The 22,508-nt window shown below is 36.0% G+C and overlaps 2 protein-coding genes across 2 annotated transcripts; both read left to right on the top strand.

Annotated features, from left to right (window-relative positions):
• Positions 1-1,273: 1,273 nt before the first annotated feature.
• LOC109030177 (laminin subunit alpha) lies at positions 1,274-7,179 on the top strand. The gene is made up of 5 exons (XM_072302928.1): positions 1,274-1,288; positions 2,860-3,030; positions 4,394-4,609; positions 6,334-6,465; positions 6,978-7,179. The coding sequence occupies exons 1-4, from the start codon at positions 1,274-1,276 to the stop codon at positions 6,391-6,393; spliced, it is 462 nt and encodes a 153-aa protein (XP_072159029.1). The 3' UTR covers positions 6,394-6,465; positions 6,978-7,179.
• On the top strand, positions 7,035-21,731 carry LOC109030029 (laminin subunit alpha). Its single transcript, XM_072302927.1, has 11 exons — positions 7,035-7,250; positions 8,271-8,409; positions 9,039-9,134; positions 9,811-9,929; positions 11,491-11,658; positions 12,688-13,039; positions 15,081-15,442; positions 16,975-17,220; positions 18,480-18,642; positions 20,007-20,240; positions 21,411-21,731. Exons 1-11 carry the CDS (start codon positions 7,035-7,037, stop codon positions 21,638-21,640), a joined length of 2,325 nt encoding a protein of 774 aa, XP_072159028.1. The 3' UTR covers positions 21,641-21,731.
• The last annotated feature ends 777 nt before the right edge of the window (positions 21,732-22,508 follow it).

Below are 22,508 nucleotides of genomic sequence, written 5' to 3'. Positions count from 1 at the left end.
TATCAAACCAGTGCGTCTCGCCAATTTTGAAATAGTAAAAAATAATTCAGAAACACAATTAGTAACTGATCACTAATCACAGTGATTGCTGATGGTGGGGGTTTTCCTGTGCGTAGCACGGGTTTCCTGCTAGTTTATAAATAAACTATTACCTCAACACGGATCAAATATTTCAAAAAAAAAAAAAAATAATAACAATACAAAAATTCACCTGAATACGGCCTACATCTAACTATTGGAAGAACAACAGTTATTTTTACCACAGGATACCCGATCTCCTCGCTCATTTTTTTTGCGATGAAAGGTATGGGTAGGTGGTATTGCAAGAGCCCATCCGGAGAGCGTAAGGACTTTTCAAGATAGGAGCACCTGGGAACACTGGCTCTGTCGCTCACCCAGAGTAGTCTCCGCCAGTTTGAAAAGTGGCGCGCTAATTTGTATGTTTTGCCGAGCGCGGCACTGAAATTGGCGGGAACCAATGGGATTGGTCGTTCCGAATTGTTTACATTCGCGTTATCGTGATAACAAGTTGTAAAAAAAACGTGATTGTTCTTCTTATCATTATGTGAGTACGCCAGCTAGGATAGAGTGGATGGTGGACTGTTGAGAGAAAATTTTCTTGTGTGACAGTAAACGATCTGTCTTATAGATAAGAGGGAAGCAGTAAGTAAAACTCTGGAATTAATTTTTTAACTTTGTAGAGTAGTCCCTCATGCCAGACCCTGTCAAAAGCTCGTTTGACATCGAGGAATATTCCTCCGCAATATTGGCCATTTTCCACAGCAGTGGTTATTTTGTCTACCAGTCGGTGAGCTCGTTCAGCTGCCGAGTGTTTTTTCTGAACCCTAATTGGTGGTCGGGTACTAATTTGGGATACTGGGCTAGAAGTCTTTTGAATACGACTTTTTCAAACAAATTTCCTACTACTGGTAGGAGGCTGATGGGTCTGTAAGATGATGGGTCGTGCTGGTCTTTTCCAGGTTTGGGGATTGCGTGGATGACAGAGTGTTTCCAGGTGGTTGGAAAGTAGGAAAGCCGAAGGCAGGCGTTATAGATGTTTGCCAGCAGGACTACTGCTTTATGTGGTAATACCTTCAGTATTCTGTTGGTGATTTAGTGGTATATCGTAATACCTAACTGTGCTCGGGGATGTAGCCATTGGGTCTACACCCCACCCCCTTGATGAACTAACCTCTCTCTTAACATTGTGCTGAACACTTATTAATGGATTGCCTCTCTACAGTTCCCTACCAAAAAAAAAAAAAAAGAAATCATGCATGTGATTACTGTAAGTTCTTTGAATATGGAAAGTCGCTCGAGGTTCTTGACTTTCTGTAAAATGCGAAATAGTTTTTTCGTGCCTATCTCACCCACATCCCGCCCGATAATATTCTATTTATTTTTCCGTCGATCAATCCGATGGTTACGAGTCAATGCTCCTGTAGGGGTTCTCTCTAAGTATGTGTAAGTTCTCACTAATTTTCCCCCTATCTTTCTATCACTTATTAGCTCTGCTTTCCTGCCTTGACGCAGGCACGGATTCCAACTGATCAAGTAATCCATTAAATCTTTTCCAGGAGTTTCATGTCGCTTATGTACTCATCAAAATGGGGAATTCGCCCCGACCTGGCTAGAAAGATCAGCTGACAATGGAGAAACGTATGATTCTTGGCAATATTTCGCTGACACCAAAGCGTAAGCACTTTGTTTTAAGTCTTATAAAATCGTGAATACAGTCCTAAGGCCATTTTGGATGTAAGTAGTCTGATATTTGCTCCTGACAGGAATTCAATTCACAAATGTTTAAGGTGATTCGATGGACGCCATATTTTGTGTAAGAGCGGCGTGCGATATATCATATATCGCAACAATTGGTTCCATTTTCTCAGCTACTCGTCATTTTTCTCCAATTTTGAGATCGCAATTCTGTTGTCAGGAGACTAAAGCACTCACTTACCAATTTTAACAAAGAAATTCGATGTAATAAAGGCGTGCTTTTTTGGAGAGAAAACATCGCATTCGATACTGTTATTGAAACTTCACTCGAATGCGATATTTTCTCTCTTAAAAACCATGCCTTTATTACGTTGAATTTCTTCGTTAAAATTGACAAGGGAGTGCTTTAGTCTCCAGGGAGACTCTCCCTGTCAACAAAATTGCAATTTCAAAATTGGAGAAGAATGATGAGTAGCTGAAAGAATGGAACCAATTGATGCGAATAAATTATAATAAAATAAATTAAATTTTTGGTGCTTCAAAAATTTGGTTCTTTGTAACAATCAATCTAAACTGAGAATGTTGAAATTCCGAGATAAGTCAAACAGGGAACACTGAGGTAATCAGAGGAAAGATTAGATTCAAGAAAAAAAGATTCATTTGGAGTCAGAGATTTTTTCGGTAGGGGGAACAGGTTGGTTGGATGAAAAAATTCCGAGAGAAGATTGTGAATTATATATTTTAGCATCTAAGTACACTTTTCAGACAGTTGTACGAGGAAAGGGATGGAGAGACATCCTTCGTCGCCAATTTACATCAAACGACCTATTTTTTTCACAGGAGAGTGATTTGAAATATTAAAAAGAAAAATTGGAAAATTTTTGTGTACAGCTGAAAATGTTTTTCTGAAATTCTTGATAGAATCTAAGTTCTTAGCCATCATTCAGTAATTAATAAACTGTCAAATGATGTATGGCGAAAGCTGACATATTTCAATTCCTACCACATGCTGTCCAGTCGCAAATTATTGCAGCTTAACATGAATAGATATTTTGATTTCTCTTACCTCAGTATAATATATATCTTTAGGCTTAAGTACATTTCGAAGTTTGTTAAGATTCAAAATCTGTTTTTGCACTCTAGATTGTAGTATCTCAGCTGAACAAGCGGCCCTCAGCTTCTGAGTTCTTTAATTCGACTGTCCTACAAGAGTACACAAGAGCAACAAATGTCCGACTTCGGCTTCTAAGAACTAAAACATTACTTGGGCATCTAGTGGCTGTATCTCGGCAAGATCCCACGGTCACCAGAAGGGTAAGTTGGTAATTGAAAATCTTTGAAATTTTAAAAACTTTTCCAAAAGTTTTTTAGAACTGCCCAGTCAGAGGTGTTGATTAATGTCATCGATGCACCAAGCTTTTAATTTTGGTTACTCAGTTGTATTTGAATGCCTTTTGAATGCTAGTCTTTGAATACCTATCTTCGGTGAGCCTTTAATTAAGCACTGTAACCATCAGTAATTTACAAACTCTGATTCACAACAGATGGATTCGTAGGTCAAATCTATGAGCTTAAAAGGAAATCCACAATTGATTTAAAAAACTAACAAATTATTTCTGAAAGTGTAAGTTAAGTGAGATGAAGCAGCATATAAAGGTTTCAAATTGATAAATTGTTGTCCATGTCATGATAACACTCTTTGACAGCGATCACGCTTCATTCTATCCACAGTTCATGGACACCACGAACAAAAATCTTAAATTAAAGTGTTCAATCTATCCGCGTTCGTGGGCTCCACAAACACAATTTTAATTTCAAATAACTGAATAAATTTGGCACCGTGCAAAAGCTTGAACAAGTTCCAAGTTTTTTAAAGTTCAAGTTTAAAAGTCTAAAGTTTTCTTCAAAAGTTTCAAGTCCTTATCATAAGTCATGCGTAAGCACAGCTTTGAGTAAGTTGTGAAAACTTAGTTCGTGGACTCCACGAACACCTAAAGTAGATTTAAGGTGTTCGTGGAGTCCACGAACCAAGTTTTCACAAATTACTCAAAGCTGTGCTTACGCATGACTTATGATAAGGGCTTGCAACTTTTGAAGAAAACTTTAGACTTTTAAACTTGAACTTTAAAAAACTTGGAACTTGTTCAAGCTTATGCACGGTGCCAAATTTATTCAGTTATTTGAAATTAAATTTGTGTTCGTGGAGCCCACGAACGCGGATAGTTTGAACACATTAATTTAAGATTTTTGTTCGTGGTGTCCATGAACTGTGGACAGGATGAAGCATTACCTTTGAGAGCAATGCAGCACTTAATAACCATCGCTGTTTGAAAGTATTTGTATGTTTGAACCAAATTTGATCCTAATATCTTGCATATCAGTTGACTTGTGTTGAAAAGCTGCTAGCACCAAAGTATATATTGTAGATTTCTTCACAAATACTGAAAGCAAAGAATGTCGAACTCTCCTAGAATTAGATTTTTATGAAACTACTTTTTTCTGTCAAAATTTTCATTCTCAAAGAATGAACCATTCAATGTCACTCTGTGAAGACTTTGTCATGATTAAGATAGGTGTATAAGTTAAGATATGTAAATAGGGTTGTTTAGCTTTCAGAATTTGGTCAAACATTTGTTATTTCAAGTCTGACATTCTTTCCCCAATTCTGTGATTTCAGTATTTTTACTCAATCAAGGATATCAGTATAGGAGGACGTTGTCGATGTAATGGACATGCAGATACATGTGATATTACTGACCCAGAAGATTCTTATAAACTTATTTGCAGATTTAACATAACACATGTGGTCATAACTGCGAGTACTGCTGCCCCGGATTTGAGCAAAAAGCAAGGAGTCAGTCAAAGAGCAACATTTCCTACTTTGAGTGCAAACGTGAGTTGCTGAATTTTTCATTTTCTTGTATTATTGCTCACATAAGTGAAAAGGGCACCAAAGGGCCGGATTAAGCGATTGGACTGCTTAGCTTGAAAAGTGCTCAACTTGGACAAAATTAAAATTCTACAGTAAAACTTCGATATAACGAATTCTTCGAAATAACACATTTTTTCACAGCCCCGGAAAAATCCCTATCTTTTCAATGTAAAATAAATTCTATATAATGAATTTTGGTATAAGGATATTCGCTTTTACGAAGGAAATCTTTGGTCCGAGTACGAACTTTACCTTGTAAATCGAACTCGATTTAACGAATGCACAGGAATTTTCGCGCGCCTGGCAACACCGCTGGGGAGAAAGCATGCTTGTCTTCACCCGCGTACTGTACGTCGGTGTCAGTGCAAAGGTCATTTTCCGATACGGCAGGATTGGGAATTTCCGAGGCGCACATGTTTCCTCGAGTAAACGGGGTGATTATAAGGAGCTACGTGAATAGTGTCATCAGTACGATTTCAACCCCTGCCGTGTGCTCATCACTACCGCTGCGCAGTTTTACTGATCAAGCCTTAACCGGGTGTTTCCGTAAAGGGGTGTACACAAAACTGGAAAAAACCGAACATTTCAAAACAATTTGTGGCCTAAAATCGGGTTTTCCGCGGTTTTCGATTTAAGGAATTTTTTCGCGAATCCCCAGAAATTCGTTATATCGAAGTTTTACGGTAGTTACCTATGGAAAAGTGGTTTTGAGGATCTTGCACATCTTTTATTTTTTCTCATATGACATTGAGAAGACAAGTTTGGATCTTGTTTATTTTGAAAAGTACCCAACTCCATGGTTTGAAAATGATCCAGCAGTATTACTAGGAGATAAAAAAATTTCATGTTTTTGGCTTAAGGGCTCTTCTTAAGCACTGAGTAACAAGCGCTGAAGTCATTCCTCATTCAGAAAAATTTTCGTTTTGAGTCAGTTTTTTTCGATTTCTAGATTTTTTTTTCTTGGAGTTTGGTACCTTTCATTACAAGTGATGGAACATTCATCAGAATTTTTGCATTGACTGACTTAATTAAAGACGGAAAATAACTTTGGCATACTTCCTAAATATTCTCTTTTTTAAATTCATTTTCTTTGCCATCCATTTTCAAGAATAGCTCAGAAAATGTTTGTGCCTTCCATTGCAGACGTTTTGCATTAAGCATCTAACTATCTACTGAACCATCCATTGAAAGAAGGGAAAAGTAGTATTTTCTTAAGCCTTCTTCTTTTTTCAGTTGTTTTCAGCAAAAGGTAAAAATTTATAAACTGTCAAGTTGCAGAAAATTATTGTTATCTTGCCTTCATTGCTAATTTTCAAAATAATTACAGTTAGGTGTTCTCAGCAACCAAGAAAGTTCAGAGAATTTTTTAGCTTTTGGGTCAAGGAAAACTTGGATTTTTGTAGATTCTGCAAGTCTCAAAGTCGGTAAATGCGCACTTCTACGCGCAGGAGTATTTTCTTACAAATTTGGGGGTGATGATGCTATAATTTTAAATTATTTTTTTAATTTTTAACTTTTTCGTATTCCTGCATATAATTTAGTAATGCTCATGAACAACATACTATCTATAGATGGAAAAAAACGGATAGAAATTGAGAAATTTTGAGTATTAATAAAACAATCTTATTTATCTTATAAACCACTCTCTCAGACCGCTTATTTCATTTTCCTTTTTGTCAAAACAGCTTGCAATTGTTTTGGTCACTCGGAGCAATGTGTTTACAACTCAACAGTCGATGAAATGAAATTATCTCCGGACATTCATGGGAAAGTAGAAGGCGGAGGAGTTTGCCAAAACTGTCGTGACAATACAGAAGGTATTAACTGTAACAAGTGCAAAGCAGGATTTTATCGCCCATACAACAAGCAATGGAATGAAACCGACGTTTGTCAATATGAGTCTCTTAATATCAGTTCTTTAAGGAGAAAGATACAAAACCGTGTATAACCATGTTTGCGACATTTTTGGCTACCTGTCATACTTTTTTTCATTATTATTATTCCATAATTTTATTTTCGGAAAACTAATTAGCTTAATTCTTGAATACTCCTTTGATTTAGCCTCTCTGTTAGCAGAATATTCTGGATAAATTTCAAGCTACAAAGTCGGGTTGTGGAGTGAGGAAGATTTGATGAAAACATTCCTGTGTTTTACTCAAAATTGAATTCAGAAGGATTATTTTTCCTTCTCCATTTCTTTTTGCATGAAGGTTGAAAAACAGAAGTTGGATCCCGAACAAACAAACATTGTGGATAGTAATTTTCTGTTAAGGTTTAAATTCTGTTTATTTCAAGGTGTCATGATATTATGTCTCTTTTCTTTCCACAGCTTGTCAGTGTAGCTACTTTTATGCAACCGGGAATTGTGCTGAAGGCTCTGGTCAATATGAGTGTAGGAAAGAATTCCAACCGCCAAACTGCGACAGTTGTAGTTTTGGACACAACGATTACCCCAATTGCAAACCTTGCGACTGTCATCCTAATGGTACTGTTGATTCTCATTGTGAAGCAGAAGGCGAGCAACGTCCTAGTCAGTATAACTATGCTGGAAAGTTCTGTGACAAGTGCAGGGAAGGATTTTACAATTTTCCTGAATGTCTTCGTAAGTAACAGGTCCAACTTAATAATAATATTATTTTGGATATTCCATCCTCACGGCTTTCATTTCTGTTCAATAAATCATTTCCGTTTGAAGCCCTACAATCAGTCATGCATGCTCTCCTTATTTTTATTGTTCTGTTAGCATTGTCACAAACTGAAATTGATCCATTTACTAGTTGCGAGCCAAAATGTCTTTAATAATGCTGAGACACTAAGATACGTAAGATGTCAGCTGAAATCCTTATCTCAACAATCCGTTTTCCAACGTTCAAAGTTTTTAAGGCACTACCTCTTATAATTCTGATTTTAACTAATCAAGCGAAAAAGGCAGGTCTGAGGAGAAAAACATGTTTTTAAAAGGCTTTTTATCTCAGCAGTGTGCAAAGCCTAAAAACATTCTAAAAATAAAGTTGCTAATCAGACATCCCAATGTTAATCCAACATCAATGTTGTTTAACAAAAGACGCCAACTTTCAAATGTTTATTTTACTCTATTCGCTGTTTACTCTACATACCAGGACATTGATTTGACTTACACCGATGTAAATGTGGAGTTATATCAGCAATGTAGTTGTTGTACATTTTTTTAACAACATCGATGTTTGATGAACTTCTTTTACGAGAATGTTTCTTTAACATTTCTTCAACAGATATTAGAATAAATCTGAAGGACTCAATTTTTAAAATTGACACAGAAAACCCAATCTGTGTATAATGAAAGTAAACAAAAAAAAATCCGATAATGTGAATCTCCCGTATTACTGCTATTGACAGCCACATGCATGCAGAATGTCCTTTTGTATATTTCACCGTTTGTAGCGTTCACACTCCTCAGAGAAATACTCTCTGTGCAAGGACATTTATTTTTGCTAATCTCTGAACATGATTTTTATTATGGTTCTTGAACAAGAGGAAGTGAAATTCAAAATGGAGACCTAGAACCTTTCTTGTGGCTAATTTTTTTTTTTTGTCCTAAAATTTCCTATTTTAAATTTGATGCATTGCTTCTTCAATGTTGTAGCCTGTAAGTGTGACGCAGCAGGAGCCCAAACAGATATTTGTGATCCAGAAACTGGTAATTGTCCTTGTTAGAACAGTTATGGTGGTAGAAACATGTGATCAGTGTAACAATGGGTACTACGACTTTCCTGGCTGTACTTGTGAGTATTCTCGATATATCTTTTTTCATTCTGATTTTTGACTCATTTGTAAAGGTCTCTATTTACTTATTCAGGAGAAGAAAAATGTAATTATTGAAATTCAATATTGTAAGTTGTATTAAATTAGTCAGTGCCAGTAGTGAAACTAGTCAAAACTTATGTAATCAGTTTTTATTTTACATGTGTTAAAGCTTCTCAATGTTTGTCATTGTTAGGATAAGTTGTGCAAAAACTCCTCTTTATCGGCAGGTTGCAATTGGTTGAGAGGAAAAATAGAATGGCTCCAAGATGGCAAAATTGATAAGATAATTTCTGAGTTTACTTATTCTTGCTATTTACGGAAGTATGTATTCACAATGTAGTAATGGACTGACGCAATGCTCGAATTTCATGTGTAAATCACTGTAAATTTTAGCTGAAGTACCTAGTTCAGCGAATATTAATTTGACAAATTTGCCGTAGACTGTCTATTTTTGGCTTGTATCAAAAAGTGAGATTTTCCTGTGACCCCACACAAGGCAGCATTCAGTTCATTGAAATAGTTGAACTGAAGTTACTCTTAGTAGATAAAGTATAATGGTGGAAGGTGTATATATGTCTAATGATAATCTTTCCTAAATTCTTTTCAGGTTGTAGCTGTGATCAGAAAGGCACAGTAGCAGAGATTTGCGAGAAAAACCTAGGGAAATGTTTGTGCGCCGAAGGTTATGAAGGAGATCGCTGCGGTAGGTGCAAGTTCGGTTGTTATGGATTTCCCGATTGCAAGCCCTGCAATTGCAGCCTAATTGGAAGTGTCTCAATTGGCTGTGATGGGACAGGAAAATGTGCCTGTTTGACCAATTTTGCCGGGCGGACTTGCGAGATGTGAACCGCCGGTTACCACAAGTACCCTGAATGTTTTTGTAAGTCTCCCCCGAGTTGAATCAGTAGTAATGGGCTCTCATCATTGAAACTATTGAAGGATAATGTTTCACCGCCCGAAATATATGTACCATTGTAATATTACTGTGTAATATTTTCTTCATAATTTATCTTGCAAACAATTTTTAAAAAGTATACAAACATGACCAGCTATAATCCATTAACTATTAATTTTTTTTTTAAAAAAAAAACTGGCATTTCAAATATTCAAATTTACCCTCTAATTTTTCCACACTGTAATTTGACTGGCTTTTAAAGGGCCACATCAACCTTTTTCAAAAATTTCCCCCTACATGTCTTTTTTTCTTCTTTTTTTGGTTGTTAAATTTATTTCATCGTTAAGCTCACGCTTATAGTCACCCTGAGTGAAACTTTTGTATCTTTGAAGATTTAAGAGCCCAGAATTTTCAAGAAATACTGGTTGCAGTACTCTTATTTACCTTAACATTTTTTCCAATTTTCAGTTTAACCTTGGTGCAGATGCAGCTCAAATACTTTCATCAAAAACTTACAATGACAATCAGTGGCATCATGTGGAGGCTGTTCGTCTAGGAAGAGATGGTGTTCTCAAAGTTGATGCATCTGAGCAAGGTGGTGCTGTACAAACATTCTGCCATAAAAATGCTAAAAAGCAATAATTCAAACCAGAATTTTGACCATTTGAATAAAAAAATAAAGTTTTATGGCAAAGCTACCTAAAATTATAATTAACTCATTCAAAACTGAAACTTGTCTGTAATTAGACTCAGATTAAATGTGAATTTCTCCAGCTCAAACTTTATTACCTGCAACTTCTTGCCTTTGTGTTAAATAATTATCCTAACTTGAGTGTCTACAGGAAAAACATCAGCATTCTGGACACAATCAGATTTAGTCTTAGGCTATTTTGAGGTGCTCAGTGCTCTGAGTTAAGAGGAATCATTTTCAAGAATGAATCACAATTTCACTTCATTGAATGATTGATACCCAAAAAAAGAAAGTTCACACGTTTGTCAGTCACAGTGAAATTCGTACCCAAAAGAACCCCGCATAGAACAGGAGACTCAGTGGCTCCCAGTAGATTTTGATGGAAATTTAGTAGATTAAAATAAAGTTCACTATTAGCATGGAGCCAAAAAATTAGCTCATTCCAATGAGTAGAAGCCGAGATATTCGCCCTAAAACATGGGGCATTTTCTGTGTGGTGGAGACAAATGGGCGCTCTTCATCGCCTTTTCTTGTGCTTGAACACCTCAGACTTCAGCTGAGAAACCCCCTCTCTCCTCCAGGTAGCCACTCAGGCCAGCTCGAGCAATTCGATATGGAGTTCTCTTATTTCTCGTACCCCTCCTCTGAAATGACTAAAGAGTTGCTGAAACAAGATTGGCGGATGCGGGAGAAGGAGGGTGTATGGTCTTAGCACTGCACTGGCGGAACGTTTAAGCACCTAACTGTGTGTGAGGTCTGATTGAAAACGCCAAACAACCAGAGGAGAGGAGATCCGGAAGTCCTCCGTCATGGTGTGATATGATAAAAAATAGTCCGGGTTCAATCGCTATTTTTTTGGCTCTATGCTAATGATGAACTTAATGTCAATCTATTGAAATTTTATCAAAATCTACCCAGAGCCACTGAGCCCTTTGTTCTATGCAGGGTTTCAGCTCCGTACGTGCATATTGTTGATGTGGGAGATAAAGGAATTACAATGATTTTCATCAGGGAGTTATCACCGACCGAGTTTGTAAACAGTGAACACCCTGAAACTCCTCGAAACTTAGCATCTGAGAGATTAGAAAGTGCTTCCTGTCAAAAACCTCACTTTGGCTCCTCTGAAAAATGTGTGTCCGAATACTGAAGTCGTTCTCCTTGTACATGGTCATTTCTGTATCCTTTGGTGATAATTGGACTACATTTTGCTATTGGAAACTACAATTTGTGGCACAATTTAGGAACAAAATAAGCACCATTAGTTTTCCTATGCACATAAGCGTTTTTATGAATGGGCCAAAAAGTGTAGTTCCTAATTGCAAAATGTAGTCCAATTGCTTTAGTAATTATTTGCCACTCCCCCTTCCTTGGCGTAATATGTATCTGGGAGTGATCAGAAAGTGCACATCGCTTTTTTCAACTTTGTTTTTTTCTCATCTATGTTACTCTCATTCTATTTCTCTTTTTGCCTAGGTTTCTGATCGCCTCTACGTGGGTGGTTATCCAGGTGAACATAAATTACCTGACGTCTCAAATACGGGTTTCGATGGGTGTGTCGACAATGTGCAAATAATGAGCATTAGTGTAGATCTTAGTAAAAACATCAATGCTCTTGATGTAGTCCCTGGCTGCCCCGAAGAGGTAAGCCTTTTCTTTTATTTTTGTTGGTAGCGCATTAACTTGAAACATCAGAAACTAAAGGCGGAGTAATCTCAAAAAGTTTGATTTTTATATTTTTGAGCAGTGGCTGATGGAGTTTTATAATTGTAATGTAGCTAAAAAATTTCATGATTTACTAAAATGTATAATTTATACATAAATCATGAATAGATTTGGAAATTCTGAATGTGTTTGCTATGTTTCCTGTAGACTTTTGGGAATAATCTGCATTATGACATTTGATTCTTAAATAGTGGTTCACCATATGTGAAATATTCATCCAACAAAGTTAATAGGCCTTTGAGTATATAGACTTGAATTTTCAATTGTTAAGGTAAAATTGAACCACTGTGGTTTTAAAACTGTAATTAACACAAATTTCGAAGTGGAAACAAATCTCATAAACTGGAAAAAAAAACAAATTTCACGAGTTCAGAAAATCAAGAATTTTTCGGAAATACTGGCTCATCAATATCTAGAGATCTTATTAAGCACCCTTCTCTCAACTCCTCACAAACCTTATGACTTTTCTTTATCTTTTTACAAATTAAAACTACTTTTTGTTGAACAGTTTGTAAAGTACCATCTTGTTTGACAGTGAGTCCCCCGACTACGATAGGCTATCAGGAGTATCTGCGACGGACAACACATTCCAGCTGATTCTGCGTTCAAATACAACACATCCCCACGGGCTCATTCTCTTTGCAAGTGACGGAACAGAAAATGCGATTTCATTGCGCATGGAGAATGGAATCCTAATATTCAAAACAGGCGAATCAGAATTGAAATCTAGTTAATTAAGGCCGTATTATGATGAGCAGTGGCATGTTATCTTTGCCAGCCATAATTCTATCGATAATACCCTTCAGCTGGTCATCGATGATTTCGATGTATTCAACCAAACTGAGTAAGTCAACAGTGATCAGTGAACAGTGATCGAATTTAAAATTACTCGTACACATCATCTAGGAAGTGCCTTTTATTTACTTGAATTTCCCCTGATTTTTCAAGCAATATGAACCCACAGAAAGTGAATTAAAAGACACATATTTTGAGCTCCCATTTAACCCATATCTCATCAACTATTTTCTAAAACTAATAAAGTACGAAATAAGCCCACTCTTAACCAAGTACATTAACCACTCAATCATAGAATGCGAATTCCCAGATTGCCTGAAAGAAATCAAAGTAATACCTCTGTGGAAAGACAGTGATCCCACCAACCCAGGAAACTACAGACCATTATCAATTGTATCGCCAATCTCAAAAATTTATGAGATGTCCGTAGTACAGCAAATTAATAAATTCCTTAAAATAAATAATTTACTCTGTGATAATCAGTATGGATTCAGGGAGAAACTAAGTACTGAAGCGGCCATACTTAGATGCTATGAAGCAATCATCAGCACAAAGAAAAAAACCCTGTTGTTGTAATCGCTATAGACATAAGTAAAGCATTTGATTCGGTAAATCATGATATCCTAATGTTCAAACTAAAAAAGATGGGATTTGGAAAAGAAGCTCTTAAATGGATAAAAAGCTTTATGTCACAAAGAAAACAATATGTCCATATGAGGAAAAGCAATAAGAAATATAACTCAATAAGTAGAATGATCTATGGAGGCATCGCGCAAGGATCAATGATAGGGCCACTACTATTTATTCTGTTCATTAATGATTTAGCTATATTTTTAAAAGTAAAAGTTAAATCTCTCTTAAAATCATTTTTTGACCTTCTATTGTTCGCTGATGACATCCTCATAATTCTAAGCAATATCATACTGGAAAATCTGGAAATTGATACATTTACTGTCATGAGTTATTTTAGCCAATGGTGTAAGATCAACCTTTTTAATGTAAACACGAGTAAATCGAAATTTTTGCTTTTTAATGTAAATAATGAACTGATCAAGGACTTCCAAGTGCTACTAGATGATGAGCAAATGGAAAGAGTAGCCGCTGCAAAATATTTAGGTATTTTGTTAGATGATACTCTTAAATTCAATGACCATGTTGACATCATGTGTAAAAAGCTGCATGGCGCTATTTTTGTGTTGAGAGTCCTATCAAGATTTTGCGACATGAATCTGTTAATGGTAGTGTATCATTCTCTTTTCCTATCTCACATACTATATTGTATCAATGCCTGGTCAACTTGCAATAATAAAAAGATCGAGAAATTATTCATAACTCAAAAAAAAGCTATTAGAACTATGCTTAAATTAAAGCCTACAGAATCTTGCAAGGAACATTTTAAAAAATTACAAATCTTAACTGTTCCAGCATTGATCATATACTCATCTTTGAAATTATACAACAACAAGAAACTACAGGAATCGAGAGTGGTGCACAACCACAACACCAGAAACAGAACAGAAAGTCTAATCATAAAAATTAATAAAACAGCGGCTCGAGGCCATAACTTTTTCTCTAAACTACCATCAAACATAAGGAAAAAAATTAAAGATGAGCCCCGAAGCCACAATGCCCTGGTCAGACATTATCTAATTGAGGAATGTCCATATTCAATCAACGATTTTTTAAAGGGGACAGGTTGATATCATTGTCTTTTTTTTCTTTTTTTTATATATACATATATTTATTCTTGTTTCTTGTTTAGAAAAATTCGACGCATTTGTAGAAGCCATGTGCAAGCCAAAAAAACAAATAAAGATATATTATTATTATTTATCAGTAGGTAAAACATATCCTTTCTCTGGCTGCATCAGTGATGTCACTATCAACAGAGAAATAGTCAACTTTGCCAAGGTCAAAGCAAATAAAGTTGTTATTGGGACGTGCATTCACGGAGAACACATGTCAGACCATCCTTGAGTAAGTTCCTTGAGTTCTTTGTCTTGTTATTGCTAAAAATCGAAATGATGCGTAAGTTAACAAGAATGTCTCAGTTTTCGATCACAGATGGTGTTAGTTGTTGAATGAAATCAACAACAGAAAAATGGATATTAATGAATCTTAACTGCACCAATGAAAAAAATGGTAACGTTTTTCTTGTGAGCATAAGTATAGAGAAATGAGAAACAACTTAATGGGCCCATAACGATAATACAAAATCAACAATTTTAAAGGGGACTGAGGCTGACTAAGGGACAGTTATCGCACCTTAAAAAAAGGTAATACAAAAAAATAAACAAAAACTCTAACTTATACTGAGCCTCGTTGCTGTTATTGTGAGACACAAGTATAGAGCTAATTTCGACTCATGAATTCATTCTACGAAACATTCTTTTTCATTCTATTCATTTGCTTTTTCAAACTGGAGCGGAACATTAACAATAACACAGGTAATCTCTTTCAATGCTAGAGCAGATTTTTTATGACATGGCAAAAGCTATTAAGCTTTTACACTATCATATGCTCTTAATAAATTGAATTTTTTCCAGAACCAGTAACATTTGAGGATGAAGAGGAAATCGATTATCATTTAACTCCTCTGTCAAGCCTAACAACTCCTCCATCAAGCCCAACAACTCCTACTGTCCTTCCATCGCAAGCTCCAACTCCAGTCGGTTTGTGCGCTCTCCCGGTTTCTCCTCCAAAGGATCCAAATGTTACATACGGAAGTGGCCACCAGTTCGGTACGACAAATGGCAGTCGAATTGAGTATCCATCATTTGCCCCCAAACTCAAAAGCAAATTTGATGTGTCACTACAATTCAAGACCATCTCTCAGTACGGAACCATCCTTTACGCTGCTAATGAGCTACACACTGAGTATGTGGCTGCGTACTTGGTTGATGGGAAGGTAATGTACCTAAGTGAAATTGGTATTTGGAGTGTAGCCGAGTGCACTCGGCTACACTCCAAATACCAATATATTCATTGCTACTACCTTTCAGACATTGTATTACAATGTTCGCTGATTTTAAGTGAAATTGTTCCTTTTATAGATCGTCCAATAGGTGAAATAGATGGCGGAAATTTTTTTTCTTTCGTTTTCTAGTATTACACTATCAGGATGGGAGACTTTTACTCTCTTCTAAGAATCATTTCTGCAGAAAGATCGTTTGGAGAATTGTAACAATCAGTTTCTGAACTTTCCTTCTTACTTGCAAGCTATATTACAGAGTTCTGACGGTTCCATTCCTTTAAAAGAAAAATGTTTAATGCGATTCATTTTTAAATTATGCACCACTACCAGGAGATATTGCCTACTTATTTCTGAAGAGCCACTTTAGTGACTTTAATTACACCAAATTATCATCAGGTATATTTTACAGAAACTGACAGACAAATACAGAGAAAAACAATGTTAAAAATTTTCAAATATCTTAATACATACATGGTTTGATGTAAGTGCGTAAGAGAAATGGTTCGATAATACAAAAGAGAGAGATGTATAAAACTATAAATCTACACTGAAAAAAAAATATTGCTGAATTTGCCTTGCACGCGGGTATTTCATGGCATGGTGTAGCTAAAAAACGAACGTGCAAACCATGCAGGTAAAATCGCTACACAAATTTCAGCTAACTTACACACACGCGTGTAGGTGATTTTGCTCTCTGAAAAGCTACGTCTGTTACCTTTTTAGTTATTCTTCCGTAAATTTCGCTATTTTACCGTAAATTCTGCTATTTCAGCATAACTATTGAGCTATTTTTACTGTTCGCAAAGTACCAATACCAAAAAATGCAGTTACACTTCCAAGCCACTCGATGCAAGATTAACTGCATGAAGGCGCGCAGATGTAGCAAATCGGTGTAGCAATTCGTGCTAGTCGTTTACTTGATTCAACACCATGCACGGATAAGAAAGCTTTACGAAGTGAAGCAAATTTTGCTCCACCCTAAATCGGTGAATTAGCAATCCTTTTTTTTTCAGTGTACAGGAAAAATTTTCCCCAAAAATGTCCGTTAAAGTCACATTACTCTCTAGATGTCAAAATTTAATCAATCCTTAATGATACAGGGTGTGAAATTTCAAGACGCACCTTAAAATTGTTTTGATTTGGAATCCTCTCAGGCTTTTCTTACTTTTAGATCTTGAAAGCATGTCAGGAAATTTCACTTTCGTGTGTAAGTTTTTTTAAGTAAAATTCCAGCGGAAGTGTGACTATCGCTAGAATTCAATAATCAGAACTGACATGTTCCATTTAACATGACTACTTTTCCAAATATTGCAAAGTCTTCAATCGGTAATAGTAATGTATTTTCTCACAGCTCTTAAATAGACTTGTCTTGCTGCGTTTTTATCACTTTTATTCCAAGGAATTTTTATACGCACAATTGAAAGTGTACCATTTTTATATCCTATTTTCGTGTATGTTTGTCACAGGTTCGCTTCGGATTCAGTGGCAGCGCCCAGCCAGCTCTTCTGGAGTCATCAAAAACATACAACGACGGCGAGTGGCATGAACTCTGGTTGAAACAAGATGGACTTGATGGTGAACTGATCATTGATAGCAAATCAGTCACCCAAGGAAGAGCAGGTGGCAACAAATCAACAATCAGTCTAACTGATACAGTCTATATTGGAGGACTGGATCCAAAACTCCATGAACAAGTTCTAGGAAACATCATGGTAAAATCAATTCACCTTTTTTGTGTCCACAAATTTGGTTTATCCTAGCCTAATTTTCAACTTTTTTTCCTCTTTTAAAACTTCGTGAACAGTTCGAGAGAGACAAGTGCTATCCAAATTTTTTTTTTTGTAGTTTTTCCGGAAGAAAACATGGCGAATCTTATCGAAGATATGACAATTTAAGCGACTTACTATACCGGCTATGGTACCAAAGTCGGGGATTTCGATTTCCATCCGTTAAGTGCTATCCAAATTGAAAGTTTTAAGCTGAAGTTATTTGAGGAAGGCTTATAAGGATTAAGCATAGATGTGGCTGAGAAAAGACTTAAGAAGTGGATTATCAGTTCTTATTAATAAAATTTGCAAGAAAAATCAAAATCGGCAAAATAGAGGATCTGAAATGCTCTTTAGTAGTATTGGGAATAAATGACATACTTTGTTCATTCTTTTTTTTAAAAGATAATCATCCAATGACTCCAATTTTCAAAACCTTGACTTTTAATCCAGAAAATGTAGATGTTTCTCTCTTAATCAGTTTACAATGCTTGTTACACTCAAATTTGCGCCTGAATGTTCATCTTTTTTTCTCCTTAGCAGTTTTATCAATAACTTTATTTTGAATCCTTTGTTCATATAAGTGAGTCTCAAACATTTAGTGAAGATAAAATAATGTGAATTCATTTATGTGTGCTCAACCCAGGGTTTTCGTTAGTCTGGCAAACCTGGGAAGTCAGGGAATTCGCAACGACCTAGAAATTTCAAGGAAAGTCAGCGAACTTAATGATCAGCATATAGTAGAAGTCAGTGTGAGGGATAGGAAAAAAGTCTGAGGAGAGTTTTGTTCGAAGGTCAGAAATTGTCCGGGAATTTTGGATCCTGGGAAAAGCAAACTAAGTAAAAGACAGTCTGAGGATCGCAAAATGAAGAACTTATGGAAAGCTTGCCACCAAATGTGCAATATTGTTTGGTCACATGTATGAGCAGCATTTGTGTGCTGTGAAAATTTCAGAAAAAATTCCTCTCACAAATCTTTCTGACATCAGTATTCTCATCTTCATTTCCTTTGACTCGAAATTAAGCCAACATTTTAAAGTATTAAGAATATGACAAGTATTTTCCATTTGTCCTACACATACCACAATTTGTGTCCACAATACTAATCCTTCATATCTTGTTCGAAATCCGTGAGCCACTAACTAGAATAGAGAAAGGCATTTACTATGAGTTATCTAAAGGTTTTTCTAAATTCATATTCACAGGATTCCTCAACATTTTTTGAAGGATGTCTCAGGAACTTCAGAATGCATAGCAGGCCCATCAAGAATGCCAAGAATCCATCTCAATCCTTTGGAGTCATCCCTTGCTCTGACAGGGTTGAAAGAGACACATATTTTTCAGTGGAGGGCAGATATGTCAAACGTGGTGAGAAGCATTTTAATCCAAAGCACGTAGAATTTACTTAAAAGCGCACTGCTTTCGAACCCGATTTCTCAACTCAAATTTTGCTGTCCTCAGGAACCACTGGTCATCCCTATTTCAGTATTAATTTCAAGGTTCAACTGATTTAAGAGCAGGTATTGATAATGAGTTATGCTGTGGACTATTTAGTTGCTAGGACTGAGTGACATTTTTTAACAAGTAAATCTCATTTCAGAGTATAACACTTTGGAAAAAAGTCGCACGCAGGAGTTAATTTTTTCCTGTTAATGATATTTCCAAGTTATTTAAGTGCAATGTTAGCTATTTGACTCTTGTTGCAGCTGAGCCTTACCCAATTCTTTCTCTAATCAAAGCCTAAAATTTTTGAAATGCATTTTCAGCACTTCATCGCTAAAAATTTGTATGCGTCTCATTGAATATTGATTTTAAAAAAATTTGGATGGTAAGATAGTACAGATCTCTAGTGTATGAAATGATTGTGAAATCCTATGAATGTTCTAATAAATTCATTTATCATTTTTTTTTTTCAGATCCTTTCCTAATTAGTTTACCATTGGCCAAACTTATTTCAACAAGGCAGTTGCGCTGGTCACAGAATTGTGTTTCTATGCTTAATTCTTGTATATTAGCTAAAAATAAAAAGATCCGTCCTAACCGCAATTTTCTAAGTTCAATATTAACCAAGATATTGCCCTCTGAAAAGTCATGTTTTTGACGTCATCCAACGGGGCAGTGACACTCTTGGTTTCTTCTTCTATTGTTTGATCAATGATGCAGAGGGCGCAACAGGAAACTTCAGTGACATTAAACGTAAACAAACTGAGGTGAACTGACGGACTGCCTAATCTTTTTTGCGGCGAGTGCATTATCTCCTGATAAGAAGATCTTTAAAATCCGAATCTGTCTGTTTTTTGAGTTTGTTTACGTTTAACGTTATTGGAGTTTTGCGCTGCACCCTCTGCTTCACTAATCGAACAAAAGAGGAAGAAACTAAGAGTGTCACTGCCGCGGTGGATGATGTCAAAAACCTGACTTTTCTAAGGGTGATATCTCAGTTAATATTGAACGTAGAAAGTTGCGGGTTGGACAGATCTATTATTTTTTGCTAATTTACAAGAATCAAGCATCAAAACACGGTTCTGTGCCCAGCGCAACTGACCCATTGGCTCCCACCCATTCTCCATAGCAAATGCCCATGCGCAGCAGTACTGATTTTTTTCTCCAGGAGAGTGATTTTTAAGTTTCATAATATGAACGTCCCTTATTTCTGCTAAGTTTTATCCTATACTGTAGATTTCTTTGTTTGGTAGAATTAATTTACCTTTGTTTTTCCATTTCTGTCACAGCCAACAAGTTCAGAGTCCTGAATGAGTTTGATGTGAAACTAGATTTCAAATCTAGGAGTCCCTCAGGATTTATGCTCGGAGTGTTCTCTCAAAACAAGGAAGACTTCCTGTCCCTTCAGATGAAAAATGGAAAAATTAAATTTTCCGTGGAGAATGTTAACGGAATCATATCAACGTCATTTGAGCCACCTGAGCCTCACTTCTTCTGTAACAGTGAATGGCACTCACTTCCAGGTAAGCATCCCTAATTATTTATCTCTTACAAGTCAACCCATGATGGCACAAAGTGCTAAGATGGTTATAACGCAGAATTTAGGTGGCCAGAAGTAAGTTAAGTCCATAGTGTATAGGATGGGGAAAAAACCAGGATTGATCGGAGAATGAAAAATTTCAGGGAAAATCAGGAAAATATCTAGGAATCTGTTCCAGAAACCGGGAATCTCTTCTTCTACTGCTCAGAGTTTATGTTATTATGGCATATTTGAATCTTCCTATCATCAAAATATTATAGAAGTTTTTATGGAACAAATAATGTAACTATCAGGAAAGCTTTTGGAATGAAAAACGAAAATTTGCACTGAAGAATTGGCTGAAAGGTGGAAAAAATTATTATTCATGTCTGGAACTCCGGAGAGTTAAGAAGTTTTTTCCAAGCAAATCCAGGAAAGTGGGAGAAAACTTCTTTTGGTTTCTCATCGAGAAATAAGTTCCTGAATATCATGGAATAAACATGGTTAAGAATCCTGGACGCCATGGTCTAGTTGGCCCAGTACTGGGTTGATCATTTATTTTCTTTTTTTTTATTATTTATTCATCTTTTTTTTCCAGCAGCATTTTTCAATTTACTTTGTAGGTTCTCTGGCAGAAATGGAAATTCTAAAAATTATCCTGTAGTAACTACCAGAAGAGAATCACATGAGAAACTGATGGCACCTGTTCCAATTTTTTAAAGTTTTGAAAATATTTAAATCTGTGAAATGGAAAGAATTTTCAGTGAGCACTTTGAATATCAGTCTCCTATAATTTCCAACATCACCAAGGAGTGTTTGTTGTTGATGGATCGGACACAGATTTTGGCTCCAATCTCCTGATTTTGAATTCTATGTGATGTCAGATATCTTGCGGGAGCTTACCTCATTGAAAATGAATTAATCGATTTCACTTAAATCTTGTGTTGAAAATCAAACGAAATCTCCCAAATGAAAGTCTAGGAATTACCTCGGCATGCAGATTGTAGTCATTAATCAGTGATTAGCTTTAACAGGGAACAAAGCCTGTGTTTAAATGTGAATGCAAGTTGCACATCCGAATTTTTCCTCTTTTTCCAATAAAGAAGTTCATGATAGTGTAGTACATGATTACATCTTTGCAACAGAATCATTGAACATTCTCTCTATTTTTTAGCTGTAAAAGCGAAGAACGTTGTGTCACTGAGTGTGAACAAAGTGTTCGTGGAGCCAGGCATTGGTATTGGAGGCTCATTTAGAACTGACGTCAAAGACCCACTCTATGTTGGAAGTCATCCTGACGCACAGAAACTGTTCGAGGAGAACCGTTTGGAAACTACTGAAACTTTTATTGGTTGCATTCGGGACAGAGATATTCACAGCAATGGCAAGCAAGAAGAGCATTAGATCACCGTCGATGAAGCGTTTGGAAATATTACTGTTGGAATCTGTTGAACCATTTAGAAAAATATAGATCTTGAAACTACTGCCACTGAAATCTTAGAATATTGTTTTTTTTTTTTTTTGTAAACATTGTACTAGATCACTGTGAAATGTTCCTAAAAATTCCAAAAGAAGAGAAGATTATTTAAATGGCAAATGGCAAAACCGAGTATCACAAGCGCCAAAATGGACTATTAATTTGAATTTTCTCTTCAAATTTTATCCAAATTAGATGCTGAGAGTGATTTTAAACATGTATTAAAAATTTGAGTTTTTGACGTGTTTCTAGTAGCCGTGATAACTTTTTTTCCATTTTACATTAGTCCTATGGAAATTCGCGTTCACTTGGCGCTGTGATACTTTGGTTGGAAGTAGTCAATGTCACCTTCCAGAATAAATGAGAGGCTTGGAGGACAAGGCGCATAAGTGTTTTTTCAAGCAATTAAGATATTAATTATTTCAACTATACTTAACTTTTTTTCAAATATATTCTGTGAAAAATTCACTCCTAATATTCCAATTTTTATTCATCCAAAACTGAGTTTGAACTTTTTTTCAGCCACCAGGCTTCATGTAATTTTGAAACTTTAAACATTTCTTTCTTGAAATAGCAAAAACTGCACCTGAGCACCTTCCTTACAAATCTTTCGATAGAAACGCTGGGTGCACTTCTTGGTTGCAATGTTTCAAAATCACTGCTGATCTAGATTTTAGAGAGGAAACTTTTGAGTGAATTTTTGAAATTTTTCGTTTGGAGCATTATGAAATCATAGTGAAAATTCAGTGAAAGGTTCAACAAATTCAATCCTTGGATCATAATGATGACTTCAGA

Source organism: Bemisia tabaci, chromosome 7, assembly GCF_918797505.1.
Source record: "Bemisia tabaci chromosome 7, PGI_BMITA_v3".
In the NCBI taxonomy this organism is placed as follows: domain Eukaryota; kingdom Metazoa; phylum Arthropoda; class Insecta; order Hemiptera; family Aleyrodidae; genus Bemisia; species Bemisia tabaci.
The sequence above is the reverse complement of the archived record's forward strand: the minus strand, read 5'-3'. Positions and strand labels throughout refer to the sequence as shown.

Excerpts from the sequence above, each read along its gene's own strand:
- LOC109030177 (XM_072302928.1), top strand. Across the intron at positions 3,031-4,393 it reads ATCCCACGGTCACCAGAAGG|TATTTTTACTCAATCAAGGA; the intron begins GTAAGTTGGTAA and ends CTGTGATTTCAG. Across the intron at positions 4,610-6,333 it reads TTCCTACTTTGAGTGCAAAC|CTTGCAATTGTTTTGGTCAC; the intron begins GTGAGTTGCTGA and ends TTGTCAAAACAG.
- LOC109030029 (XM_072302927.1), top strand. The coding sequence starts at position 7,035 with ATGAGTGTAGGAAAGAATTCCAACCGCCAAACTGCGACAGTTGTAGTT. Across the intron at positions 7,251-8,270 it reads CAATTTTCCTGAATGTCTTC|CCTGTAAGTGTGACGCAGCA; the intron begins GTAAGTAACAGG and ends TCAATGTTGTAG. Across the intron at positions 9,135-9,810 it reads TTATGAAGGAGATCGCTGCG|ATGCAGCTCAAATACTTTCA; the intron begins GTAGGTGCAAGT and ends ACCTTGGTGCAG.